This window comes from Zingiber officinale, chromosome 2A (assembly GCF_018446385.1).
Source record: "Zingiber officinale cultivar Zhangliang chromosome 2A, Zo_v1.1, whole genome shotgun sequence".
Lineage (NCBI taxonomy): Eukaryota > Viridiplantae > Streptophyta > Magnoliopsida > Zingiberales > Zingiberaceae > Zingiber > Zingiber officinale.
Window position 1 is genome coordinate 33,107,580 of NC_055988.1, and position 13,345 is coordinate 33,120,924.

Consider the following 13,345-nt stretch of genomic DNA (forward strand, 5'->3'; position numbering starts at 1 on the left):
CGAAAATCCAAATAAATCCGAAACGGAAATCCGAAACATAACCATATCGAAAATCCGAAAATGCCCAGTTTGACTCGCAAACCTGGCTAACCAAATATCCAGAATACCAACAACAGGTATCCGATAAATCTCCAGAACACCAAAAGCAAGTATCATAACCCGCTCTGATACCAATAAATTGGTATCAGATAAATCTCGAAAATCCATAATACAAAAATCCAACAAGTATCGCCAAACTTGGCGCTCTGATACCAAATAAATAAATTGGTATCAGGTTATCCCAAACATCCAAAATACGAAAACAAAAGATCGTATAACTGTGCTCTGATACCACTAAATTGTCACGCCCCAGAGGAGTCCCTGTCCGAGAAAATTTCGACAGCATCTCCCCTGTACGGTGGACAATCTGAAACTTTTCTACATCTCACAAATACCTCAGCCACAGGCGGCTGGAATAATAACAACAAAATAAAACATCACCACGCAGTTATATATAATCAAACAAAGTAGTAATACTCTGACTCAAAAACCACCCTACTCAACTACACTCGTAAAGCTCAAAACCGACGAACTCACCTCTTCTGCCGTCCAGGCAGGCACGTAGTAAAAAAACACATAGAATAAAAATCCATCATCATCACAAAAATCCATACAACAACCAAGTATCCAACAAACCAAGTCCACACATAATCAATAAATGCAAAACAAGACTAAACGATATATAAACCATCGAGGTCTGCAGAGATCTAGCACTACGTCTTTGTGGGGACTAGCTGGAACTCCTCGCGACATCAACACGAAAATAAGCAATGGAGGCGGGTGACTCAACACTCGGCAGTACAATTGATATGCAAAGTAAAGAAATAACACCTAGCACTAATCATGCGTACTTCTGATAAAAATAAAGATAAATGCAAACCGAGGTAGACAGGATAGAATCTGTACTAACGGGACCCGGTATAACCAGTCCGAAAGGTATAGAAGACCTGATGCATGTCAAACATAGGTATCCAAATAATATGCAGCATATAAATGCAACAATCACAATCACAACAATAAATGCATCATGCGTATGATGCCAATGTCATGGTCACGCCAGTCGACCAACTCACAACATAAGTGGGACCAAGTGGGTAGGGCTATGACTACCGTGCACTCTGCAACACTACTCATGGTGATCGAGTGGGCGGGATCTGTCGAAGTACACACGTACTCCTACCCCAAATCATAAATGGGGGCGCTTAATGCTCTCATCTCCCGGTACGGGAGGGATCTCTAACGTGCTACCTGTGTCACACTACCCATGGCGGACCAACGGAGCACGGAAGAGCCAAACGGCGCTACCACCGTGTCGCTACCCATGAGCGTCTGGCGGAGCACGAGCAGTGATGGCGGCAAAGTGCTCAACAATATTGGAGCAATCTATCGCACAGCATGCGATCATGCAAATGGTGCATGTCACTAAGCATGGTAATATACTAAACCAACCTCTGGACATATAACAATGGGCACCATAGTGAATAAATCATATCAATGTATACTGATCAAATAAGGTATCAAACCTAGGTCCTGACATGGTAAAACATGGTTATATCACTACCCATGAGCATGTGAAATCAGATATGTATCAATAAGAGATGCAAACAAACAAACAATCAAGCAGGTAACATTTATCGGGCAGTGATTAACTGAACAAATAAGAAAACACAATTAATGCAAATTGTTAATTTCATTACTAAGCATATCAAAGACAATAAGTCAAAAGTACTCGCCTCCGAAAATAGAAAGGTCCAATCTGACTCCGAGATACTCGTCTCGCGTCAAAGTCCTGTGGCATCAAACGTAATGTCTAGTTTAGCTAATTTATCATACAACTATTAGCCAAACTAAATTCTAATCCATCGACCAACTAGGGTTAGCTTCATTAACCCTAATTACACCTTTAGATTTATTTCTAAACTTAAGTTTACAAGTATTGCTAACACAACTAGAAATCACCTACAACGAAGATCAAAACCCTAAACCTTACCTTAAATTCCACAGCTGTAATCACTGATCCAACGCCAAGAGATAGTTGCTGCTGGAATTAGAATAAATCCACAGTAAAGCAAACCCTACGGAAAATCTTTTCCCCACTGTCAGATTAATAAGATGTGAACATCACCAAATCAAGATATCCAATTACATAACACAAAATTCCTTACCAAGAATCCAACTTACCCCAACTGTGACCTAACTTCACCACAAAGAAGGAATGATCAAGAACAGCGGAGAGGCGGCACAGCGAGAGGCGACGCTGCTCCGTGCGACGCCGGTGGGTAGCTAGGGCACGATGGCAGTAATCGAAGGTGCTCGGTGGCTGGCGGCTGTGAACTCCACAGCATGGGCTCGGCTAGGGCACGGGGTGAGTCGCCGGCACTGCTCGACGTCGGTAGCGGGCCGGCGCTAGGGCACAGGGAAAAGGCGGTGCTCCGTGCGTCGCCGCCGCTTGGACAGGGAGGAAGAGGAAGAAGACTTGATCGGCGGTGGCTCGTCGGATCAGAGAATGCTGTCGCCGTGAGGGGCAGAGGATGAGGAAGAAGGTAGCGAAGATCGGAGAGGGCGGCCAACGGTGGATCGTGCTTGCCGGCTTAGGGCAGGAGTCAGAGGGGAAGAAGAAGGAAGAAGATGTGGCTCGGAGGATCGCTCGGCTCCGCGTCGGAGTGGCGGCAGAGAAGAAGAAGGAGAAGGGAACCGCTCGGGCACGCGGGGGGGGGGGGGGGGGGGCTAGGAAAAAAACGGGAATAAAAAGAAAATAAAAAGTATTCGCCTATTTTCCGGTATTTTACAAGTTGGTAAGTTGATGGTATGTTTGCAGCATGGAGCGACGGTTCGAGTGTCGCCAGTTGCAATGTGGGATAATATCCCCGTCTGCTGGCTTAAAGCCTCGAACAACCATCAACTTGCCAACCCAGCATTCATCCTAATTTATCTTCCTCCTACAATACTATGGGACAGGCGTAGGGGGCCGCTGGGCGACGGAACCCGCCTTTTTGTAGCTTGAACCATGCCCTTTGGCAAAGGTCAAAAAATTTAAGAACTCCAGTGTATCCATCCAACTTGATACGTTAAATATGGAGAAATATTGCCTCCCAACTGGACAACTCCCGGCCCTGTGCAGTTCTCAGATGTTTATACACTCGACTCTGTGCTCAGGTGTTGAATATTTGCCGTTATTTAAACACTCCTTGAACTCTTAGAATGTGATTTCAAACAAATTCTGTAATAACCTTTAATATGGATAGCCTGCATTATTGATGGAATCAATAACCAATAATCCTACCAAGTATTAAATATGCAAATGCCATGCATATAGAGACAAAGACTTATTTTATTTTCTTAAAACATCAGAGTAACTAACATAGAGTGGTGGATCAAGGAAGCAAACATAATGAAAATGGAACAAACTCAAACTGAGCCAATTAATTGATCTAATATTCCAATTGCAATGTTTACAACATTACTAAGGTACCTTTTCCCTGAGTTGATAACAGATAAAGGAATTAAAGTAGAATTAGAGTTTTGTTCACGTTTTAAGACACTTGATTTCCTGGACCTTCCTATATGTATAATATGCAGACGTGCCATAGTGGAAGGAACAACAAAACTTCATTGTTTTCTTCATGCTTTAAGAATGTAGCCACAACCGATCATGCAATCTCTCCTCTCCTGCGCCGAGCATCTCATCAACCCTCTCTCCGCCACGGTAAAAGTGGAAAGTTGGTGTGTAGCGTACGTTTTGTGTAGTGTCTGGACATTCATCAATATCAGCATAGATGAATTTAAGGTTCTTGAATTCATTGCTGAACTTGCAGAAGGCTGGAAGGATCTGGCAGCATACACGACACCTAAGAAACACAAAGATCTTGTTGAAGTAAGCATTACGGCATTTATTGGTGATGAAATTCTCCAAACTTATTGAACATTTACCACTTTCTCCAAAAAGAAAGTCAATTTTTTCTTCATACTTTGATCCTTAAGCAGTGGGGATTTTGAAAAAGGAAAATTTGTAATTACTTAGAATAAAACATCTAAATCCATTTTCAATAACAAAATTATAATTTGTAGATTTGTGATTTTATGAGGAAAAAATTATGATCTAGCAACTCTCCTCGTAGCCAAGCTAAAATGTAGCACACATAAATAAATAAGAAAACACCGAGGCATAAAAAAGGATGTGAAGCACATGCTTTCTTCACGTATCGAATGTTTCAAAGTGAAACAACTTAAGCTATTATAAAAAATACTCAAATTGGAGACCTACAAACCAGAGATCAACTAACATGTGATTTGATGTTAATTGGGAAAAAAAATGTCAAGACTTGAGTGTCACTGCCATAACTGAAGGTTCTAAATCCCAACAATAGCTTCTAAAAATCTCTATATTAAAGATCACATACATAATCAATTTTCTTATATGTATAATTTCTTATTTTTCTAAAGAATTACCTGAGCTGCTTCAATGGAGAAGCACTATCTATCCTTGAATAGAAGTGAATATGCACATAAAATTGTCTGTAGGAGTATATGCATGTAGTATGTGAGAAAAGTCTTTCAGTTGATTAAAGATCAAAATAATCTTCACTGGTAATTGACAGTGGGTGTAGGTGTTCATAAAATGCCCAATGAAAATGAGCAATGTGACATCTTAAGTTTCCTAGTAGTTTTATTCAGAAGTATGAGCCAGACCGCAAAGACATTGGAGTCACTGTAGCCTTGCAAAACGGCATTTCCATTTAATTTGGGCCAAGCTGAGCTTTCCTTGCTCAATTTAATGTGATAAGCATCCAAAAGAAAAGATTTTGCCTCTACTTTCTATCAAGTGGGACAAGAATGAAAATAAGGACAAGAATGTTATGGCTTTTCACCATCTACATCCAAGTTTACTCCTGTGGGGGAGGATTTTTTTTTTGCCACATCCAAGTTCTTGTAGGGCTATTCTGTACCTAGTGGGACCAATAAATCGTGTGAAAAATGTTCGTATTGATAGGAGTACTCCCTCCACCTAGTGGGATTAACAAAGTAAAAAAAAAAAAACTCTAGCCTGGGATGATTATATGATCTTGTTATCCAGAAAATTGCTTCTAGTACATTAACATTTAAGAAGGCCATCTTGTATCATGACTCTTCACATGGGATTGCAAAGTGTTATGCGTGTTCATTCATAAGTATGATTCTTTTTTCATTATTTTGATGTAATTTTAGCTTCTCTAGTCTTCCTATGTTTGTTTGAGGTTTACCTCAAAGCAACATGACCTTTCCCGACTTGAAATTATTACAAGCAATATATGTGTATAACTTAAACAGCAACTAAGGAACCAGCAGAAACAATGATGTACCATGAAGCGCCGTAGTACACAACAGCCTGCAAAAGCACACATAAACAGTTCGAAAATATAAGTTAATCTAATTTCAAAACTCGAATTATATTTGTATCTTCAATGATTGGGATGAAAAGAGGGTTCTTTACTGACGGGGCTCTTGGAAGATCTAACACTTTGCAAAATGTCTTTGAGACGATCATCGCTGGAGGCGGCGCTGAGGTTGCCGTGTCGACTGGAGGGGAAGCTCGAACCAGCCTCTTCCGCTTCCCTGTCCTTCAGCAAGGCCTTTGCTTCTCGCACCATAACTCTTGGAGTGCTCAAATAGGGAACGACGTTGGTCGCAGTAGGAAAGGGAGGGAGGGGGGAGCGGAGTCGCGGATAAGGACGGACGATTGAGATGAGGGTTTTGTCAAGGAGAGCAGAGAACGCAGGACACTAGAGAATGGGGAATGGCCTTGGCCGCATTCCGGTCCGGATCCGGGTAACGGGATGGTTACCCATTACTCACTCACCCGGTTAAACGGGTCAAACCAAAATTAACTCTTCTGGAACGGGTAAGGGAATAAAACAGAAATTAAATTCAATCCCAGATCAAGAGACTGAGTTGAAAGTACGAGTTAAATCATAATGGTAGTGAGATAACATTTGTCATCCGAGCTCATACCGAAACAGATACTAATATTTCAACGACAGAGCTAAATATAAGAAAACTAATAAACTCAAATCATAAGGCAGCGCTAAAGATGCCCGGGAACAAACGATAAAACAGAAAGGACTAAATTCAATCCAAGATCAAAAGACTGAGTTGAAAGTATCAATTCTAATAAAGCCCTTCCGAGTTCAGATACTACTTCAGGAGAGTGAATACTTGAAGGGGTAGCTCTTATACTGGATTTGCTTAAATCGGACTCTTACATCAAACATTTAGTAGCATGGGTAGCTAGTATCGGGAGAGAAAAAAAAACAGGAAACAGTACACTCGCATCGGAATATTCAAGACTCTCTTTAACCTTACTATGAAAGCGATTTCTAAATTTCCCCAATAGGATCACCTGCAAACACCGGTAAAAGCTTAATAATGCCCCATGCTTCTTATAATGAATGAAAAGGCAATGCAATTCAAATCTTCCGTAGCTGCTTGGTGTTTTAACCATTCACGTTGGACCGAACGAGGGAGAGGAGAGAGATGAATCTTCTTAAATAGTACCGACCTTTCCAGTTCGCGTAGCTCCTTTTGAAAAGGTTCCTTTTTGAGTCTCTTCTGTGCCCGTTGCTTTTGTAGCTTCAATGGTTTGATCGTAGGCCTCTTTCCTAAAAAAGCTTAGCTCCTGTTCTTGGGAATTCCGGAAGTGATCTGTTCTAGGAATGACCAGTTCTGAGATGGAATTACTTGAGTTACATATCCAATCCCGCCGCTTAAACAATCCCAATCAGACTCTCGTGGAAGAACAGATAGCACTATTGATATTATACCGAAAAGAGGAAATTATTTGAGTGATCATGCTCCGTACCTTCAGTTATTTAAGGGAACTCGGGAGCGTGAGAGAAAGAATGGGAATTGAACAAATATAGCTCGTAAGAGCTCTTAAGAGGGTTCTTAATATGATCCAGCTGCAACTACAGACTAAGAGAAAACCTTAAATAAGAAGTCAAAGTATCCTCCCAGTTTCCTGCTCAACATTCTTTATTTCCTCTCCCAATAGATGGGGGTGCCCAAGAAGTCAATCAATAAAATAAAAGGTTTGGAATAAAGACTCACGGTGTTGAATTTTGTTTTAAATTCAAAGTATTTTTTGTAATATTTTTAGTCCCACATTGCTAAGTGGAGAAGCTTGGAAGGACTTATATAGGAAGCCCTTCCATCCTTGCTTAGCAATGATAAGAGGACCTACACGCATGCGCGGGTCAAGCCCAAATCGAGTCGATTTGGAGGGTTCGAGCCGGAAATCCATAAATTGGGCATCACGTGCGCGATTAACGCGCGCAGGGGGGTGCAAATCCCCAGCCCGTGGGCGAGTTTGGTTCCGCGCGTGAGGAAGGGACGCGGACTTCGGTTTTGTTCCGCGCGTGAGGAAGGGACACGGACGCGACACTGAGGCGCGTTTCCTCGCTAGCGAAGCAGTGCTTCGTACCTTCTCAAAGTGAATAAAAGGGGACTTGCAGCACCTCTATTCTTCACTCAAGCCTCGAGCTTTCTCTATTCTCTGTGCGATTCTTTCTGCTTTCTTCTCGTCTTTCTTGTCCTGAGGCTTGGTCTTACGACGATCTGAGGTTGGGTCCGAGTGTCGCGTCCGTTTTGGAGTGCACCTGTAAAATACCGGAAATAGGCGAATATTAATAAGGGAATTTTCCGGAATTTTTGGAAATTTTTCGGGAATTTTTCGGAGCTCGTATGGACGAGTTAACGGGAACAAGAACGGGGTCCGGAAAAGCCTGTTTAGGCTACCCGATTTAAGCGAGGAAAAGATTATATTTATATATCCTTTTCCTTTTTATTTTTTTTATTTTTTTATTTCTTTTCCTTTGCTTTTGTCGCCGAACCCGAGCCGTTCCCACATCCCTTCCTTCTTCTCCCCGACGCCGCCGCGCGCCTTCTCCTTCGGTGCCCTAACCACCGGCGGCGGTTTCCTCGCCGACGCTTTAAATCTCTCTGCAATTTCTTCTCCTCCTCTTCATTCTTCTTCCCGAGCTCTGCCCTAACCCTGGAGTCCGCCGCAAGGAGTAGCGCCGACACTTCTTCCTCGCGCCAAGCAGCGTCGACCCGAGCCCTAGGTGCCACCGTCGCCGTGCCCTAGCACCGCCGCCGACACATCTCCTCTCCTCTTACCGCCGGCCACAGCCCCGAGCAGTGACGACCAAGTTGACAGCCTCACTGCCCAAGTGCTGCCGATCTTCCCTTGTGCCCTAGCGAGCCCGACGCCACTCCTTGTCACTGCCGCTGCACACTTTGCCCCAGTGCTGAACCGACCCTTTCTTCTGCCCTAGCCGAGCCTCACATTGGCGTGAGTTGCTGCCCTGGATTCTACCGAGCTTTGGCTTTAGGGTAAGCTGTTGGTTTAGAACTGTGGAGGTAAGGTTAGGGTTCAATTCACAGAGGTGGATGTATTGACTACAAATTTTGGGTGTTTGATGTGTAGGTCAGTGGCTCACTCTAGCTACAACCACGGTTCCAGAAACAGGTGTTCCATCGACAAATTAACGACGAAGAATACGAATTTGGGTGAGTTTGGATTGAGGTAAATGCCTTGTTGCGCGTATAATTGATTTAGGTTTGAATTATTAATCTAATGGGTTGATTAGGGATTAGATAACTAACCCTAATTAACCGTTGGGTTTAATTAAGGTAGGTTGAGGGTTTATGACTAGGGTTTTACCCTAAATTGGTCCTAGGGATTTTATTTAGCTGTTCATATGAAGTTAGCTAAATAAAATATAATTGTATTGGTGACACAGGACTTTGACGCGAGACGAGTATCTTGACGTCGGACTTGGACGATTGGATTTTTCCTATTGGAGGCGGGTACTTTTGACTTTTTGTCTTTGATATGCTTAGTAATGAAATTAACATGTTGCATTAATTGTGTTTCTTATCTGTTTCGGTTAATCACTACCCAAATCTTGGTTCATGCTTGATTGATTGATTGGTTTGCATCTCATGTATATTTTAACTGTTTATACATGCTTATAGGGGGTAGTGATATACCATGCTTCACCATGTTCAGGACCTAGGTTTTTATACCTTCTGTGTACCTTTGATTCAATATGATTCGTTGACCTAGGGTGCACTTTTCTATATATATGGATTAGGTCAGGATGTTTATATGGTTATTGTCATGCATCATTTGCATGATTGCATGTTGTGCGATAGTCCGCTCCATTATTGTTGAGCACATTGCCAGTTACATGGATCTGCACACGCCACCACTCATGGGTTAGTGGTCGATTCAGGCTGAGTGTGTTGCAGCAGGGACTCTGTTAGGCACCGTTGGTCCGCTCATGGGTAGTGTGACACAACGTGTTATCCGGCAGGGATTCCTCCCCGTCTTTGAGCACCGGGAGATGAGAGCATTTCGCTCCCCCATTTATGATTTGGGGTAGGAGGATAGGTGTACTCCGACAGCATCCCGTCCACTCGGTCACTCATCAGGAGTAGTGACGACAGAGTGCACGGTTGTCACAGCCCTACCCACTCGGCCTCACTATTGTGTGTGAGATGATCGACTGGCGTCAGGGGTGACCAGGACGCATCATTGGCATCATATGCATGATGCATTTATTGCTTGTGTTTGTGCTTGCTGCATTTATATGCTGCATATTGTTTGGATACCTATGTTTGACATGCATACAGGATTCCTATACCACTCAGACTGTTTGACCTTATACTCAGGTCTTGGTTAGTACAGTTTCTCTCCTGTTTACTTTAGATGCATATTTTTATCTTTCTTATATTAGGAGACTGTACGCATGATTAGTGCTAGGTGTTATTTCCCTACTTTGCATATCAATTGTACCTGCTGAGTGTTGGACTCACCCCGCCTCCATTGTTAATATTTTCAGGTTGATGCTGTCAGGAGAGAGTTCCAGTTGCTGGTCCCTGCAGACCTCGAGGATATGATTGGTTTTCTTTTGGTTTCTTTTCTGTTCTAGATTGTTTTGAACTTGTTAAGTTTTGGATTATTTTACTTATGGACATTGAATGGATTTTATTATGTCGATGGATTTGGATTTGGATTTATTCTACTACATGCCTGCCTGGACGGCAGAAGAGGTGAGTTCGTCGGATTTGAGCTTTACGAGTGTAGTTGAGTAGGGTGAATTTCGAGTCAGAGTATTATTGTTCGTGATTACTATTATTAATTGCGTGGTTGTGACAGCCAGAGGCTGAATATCTATATAAACTGCGAGGTGATTGATTTTATTTATTGTTATTATTTCAGCCGCCTGTGGCTGAGGTATATGAGGATGTAGAAAAGTTTCAAATTGTCCACCGTACAGAGGAGATGCTGCCGAAATTTTCTCGGACAGGGACTCCTCTGGGACGTGACAGCAACTACGGACGAGACGAGCGGTTGTCGGATCTTGGGAGAATTTTGCCAGAGAGCCTTTGCACCGTGAGGCGGCATTAAATTCTCTAAGGACAGTCGGCGTGCCGACGCTTCAACCGGATAACTATATTCTAAACCCTACTCCTTTATTTATCTGTCTATTGCATGCTTACTTTTGTGCAAAAATAATACTGCCTGATATTGCTTTATTATTTTACAACACACGGTCTATGGTCTATGGTCTATGGTCTAAGTCCTAGCGATATCATCACTATACTTTCTCCTTAGAGAAACCCCATACATACCTATTCTTACTAGCAGGAACAACAAGAATACAAAAGATACAGTAACAAAAGAAAGCAATGCAAATTACATAACTTTACAACAATATAAATTTTTACTTTGATCACTTTTGGTTGTTTTGAATTACCTTCTGAAGGTCTGAAATACAGAAACATTTCATCTTAAAACAACCAAAAACTAGCATGCAAAATCCTCTTTTATTGACTTCAAATCATGGCTAAAATTTATCTAACAGTTTATTGCTAGCACCTCCTAATCAATTGCTTTGTCAAAATTTGATTGTTGCTCCATAGAATAATTCTTTCTAGCTGAGTATCAGAGTCATTAGTCGACTGATGCATCATTAGTCAAGTTTTTTAATCAATATGAAATTTTTTTTTTGTTCTAACAGTGTCATCAATTGAGTGCACCACTTGAGTGCACCACTCGACTAATAAATTAATCAACTGCTAATACCCATTAGTCGATTATTCATACCATATCGATGCCTAAAATATTTTTAAACCTCGAATTCATAGTTTCAGGTCATCAATCGTCTGGTAAAACTACAGTAATGGATTGATACCATTATTTTAGTCTTACCAAGGTTGAACTTTTGCATTGTCTAGTATCCAATTGACTTAAACCTACCAAGACTTCACCCTCCTAGCATCGGGTCAACCTTTGCCAAACATTCGGTGTTCCTTCACATGTTTGGACTTCTCACTCATGTCTAATATCTTATCAACCTTTAGTTACTAGGACTTCACAATTACTAAACATCTTATCCTCATTGATTTGTTTGAACTTCCTATTTCATGTCTAACATCTGGTCAACCTTGATCCTTAGAACTTCACCTCTTATGTTTAACATTCGGTCAACTTTGACCTATTATGACTTCCATCATGGTCAAGTGTCTAGTCAACTATAATCCACTTGGATTTCACCCTTGTAAACTTTTTGTTGGACTTCTAAATATCAAGTGTCTAGTCAACCGTCATCCACTTGTACTTCTCCATCGTTGTTAACTCTCTATTGGACTTTCAACTACCAAGTGTTTGGTCCAACCGTGACCCACTAGATTTCTTCATTGTCAAGTATTCAATCAACCTTAACCCATCAAAACTCAAACCAATCTTGGTCAACCTTAACTCGAGGTCAATTATACCAATAATCTTCTCCTCTAACAATCTCCCCTTTTACTTGATATCTTGCTCTCAACCATCAAACATATTAATCAAATATCAAAACTCAACAATCTTCCCACTTGAGCTTGGTCAACCTTTACTAAAGGTCGATTGCACTAACAATACTCACTAGTAAACTATCTAGTAGAAGGTTGTTTATCTCTAGTGGATCTTCTCAAATAAGGCTCAACTGGTAATGAGTTCTCATCAACTGGCTCATTCTCAGCTATAAGAAGATCATCTAATTGTACATCTTTGTTACAATCAATAGGCACTATAGGTGAATGAACCACGCCCCAATCAAGTAGTCCTTCATTGCTAGAATTTTTTTTTTTAAAAAAAAACCCCAATGGTTTGATTTTCTAAAAAATACAACATCTCTTCTTCCAAAAATCTACCCAAACTCCTCATGGTTGTATCCAATAAAAATACATTACGTCATTTAACTGTCAAGTTTAGATCACTTGTCTTTGGGAATATGCACAAATGATCGGTAGTTATCATACGAAATATTTTCCTTGTCCATACCTTTTGTGATACATCATGATCTAGAGGAACTAAGGGTAAAAGATTTATCAAATCAACTGTTGATCTCATTGCCTCCCCCAAAAGGATTTGGGCAACTTTGCATGAGAGAATGTACAACAAATTATGTCATTAATCATGCAGTTCATTCTCTCTACAACTCCATGATGTTAAGGAGTTTTTGGCTCTATCTTCTTAAACTTGATCTCTTGAGTTCTACAATAATCCTAAAATGGCCCCATATACTCACCACCATTATTGGACACAACATATTTTAATTTCTTGCAGGTTTCCCTTTCAATTGGTGCATGAAAAGCTTAAAGTAGTTTAAAGCTTGATCTTTAGTTTTCAAAGCATAGGCCCATACTTTCTTGGAATGATCATCAATGAAAATAATATAATAATGAGTAATCCTGTCCGGAATCTGAGTCGAATGGATGCCGGATGAGGTGTCGCGAGCGTTGACGAGGAGGAGACTATGATGCTGCGGCCGCACGAGCTTCAGCGAACGGACCCCCACGTAGCCCTCAAGGGTTGTTGGGCCTGAGCCGGCGGTACTAGAACTCTACGCACACTCAAACAAGCACACGGAATGTTAGACGCCGAGAACCAGAGGAAAAGTCCCCAGAGCAGGCCCTCTGACGCTCAAGTCAGGTACTTTTTCCCCGGATGAACAGTGTACGAAGAAGAAAAGTAGAAGATACGAGTGAGCGTACTTGCACAAGGAAGAGGACACCCCTTTTTATATGACAATGCGTACCTTCTGGAGACTAACCCCTGTTAGAAGGTGTAGGGTGTTAGGACTTGTTGAGTGGTGGAGGACACGTGACCTTCACTTATAGACTGGAGGAAGATTCTACTTGCAGATGACCCCAACTAATGGAATATTCCCTGACATGTAGCAGATATTCTCTGACAGGTGATTACGATTCCCTGACCTGT

The 13,345-nt window shown here is 41.6% G+C and overlaps 1 protein-coding gene and 1 long non-coding RNA gene across 2 annotated transcripts; both read right to left on the reverse strand.

Moving 5' to 3' along the window:
* Positions 1 to 1,771: 1,771 nt before the first annotated feature.
* LOC122039574 lies at positions 1,772 to 2,373 on the reverse strand. Its single transcript, XR_006128245.1, has 3 exons — positions 2,221 to 2,373; positions 2,030 to 2,135; positions 1,772 to 1,828 (listed from the first exon to the last, which is right to left on the reverse strand). It is a non-coding gene; the product is annotated as an uncharacterized LOC122039574 (long non-coding RNA).
* A 1,058-nt stretch (positions 2,374 to 3,431) lies between these two features.
* Positions 3,432 to 5,829, reverse strand: LOC122041008 (thioredoxin-like 3-3). Its single transcript, XM_042600526.1, has 3 exons — positions 5,514 to 5,829; positions 5,379 to 5,404; positions 3,432 to 3,887 (listed from the first exon to the last, which is right to left on the reverse strand). Exons 1-3 carry the CDS (start codon positions 5,664 to 5,666, stop codon positions 3,668 to 3,670), a joined length of 399 nt encoding a protein of 132 aa, XP_042456460.1. The 5' UTR covers positions 5,667 to 5,829; the 3' UTR covers positions 3,432 to 3,667.
* Between the last annotated feature and the right edge of the window lie 7,516 nt (positions 5,830 to 13,345).

Bases quoted from the DNA above. Each gene is read 5' to 3' on its own strand.
- LOC122041008 (XM_042600526.1), bottom strand. From the start codon at position 5,666: ATGGTGCGAGAAGCAAAGGCCTTGCTGAAGGACAGGGAAGCGGAAGAG. The intron at 5,405-5,513 runs GTCAGTAAAGAA...GTGCTTTTGCAG, and splicing joins TTAGATCTTCCAAGAGCCCC to GCTGTTGTGTACTACGGCGC. The intron at 3,888-5,378 runs GTACATCATTGT...TGTGTTTCTTAG, and splicing joins GTGTACTACGGCGCTTCATG to GTGTCGTGTATGCTGCCAGA.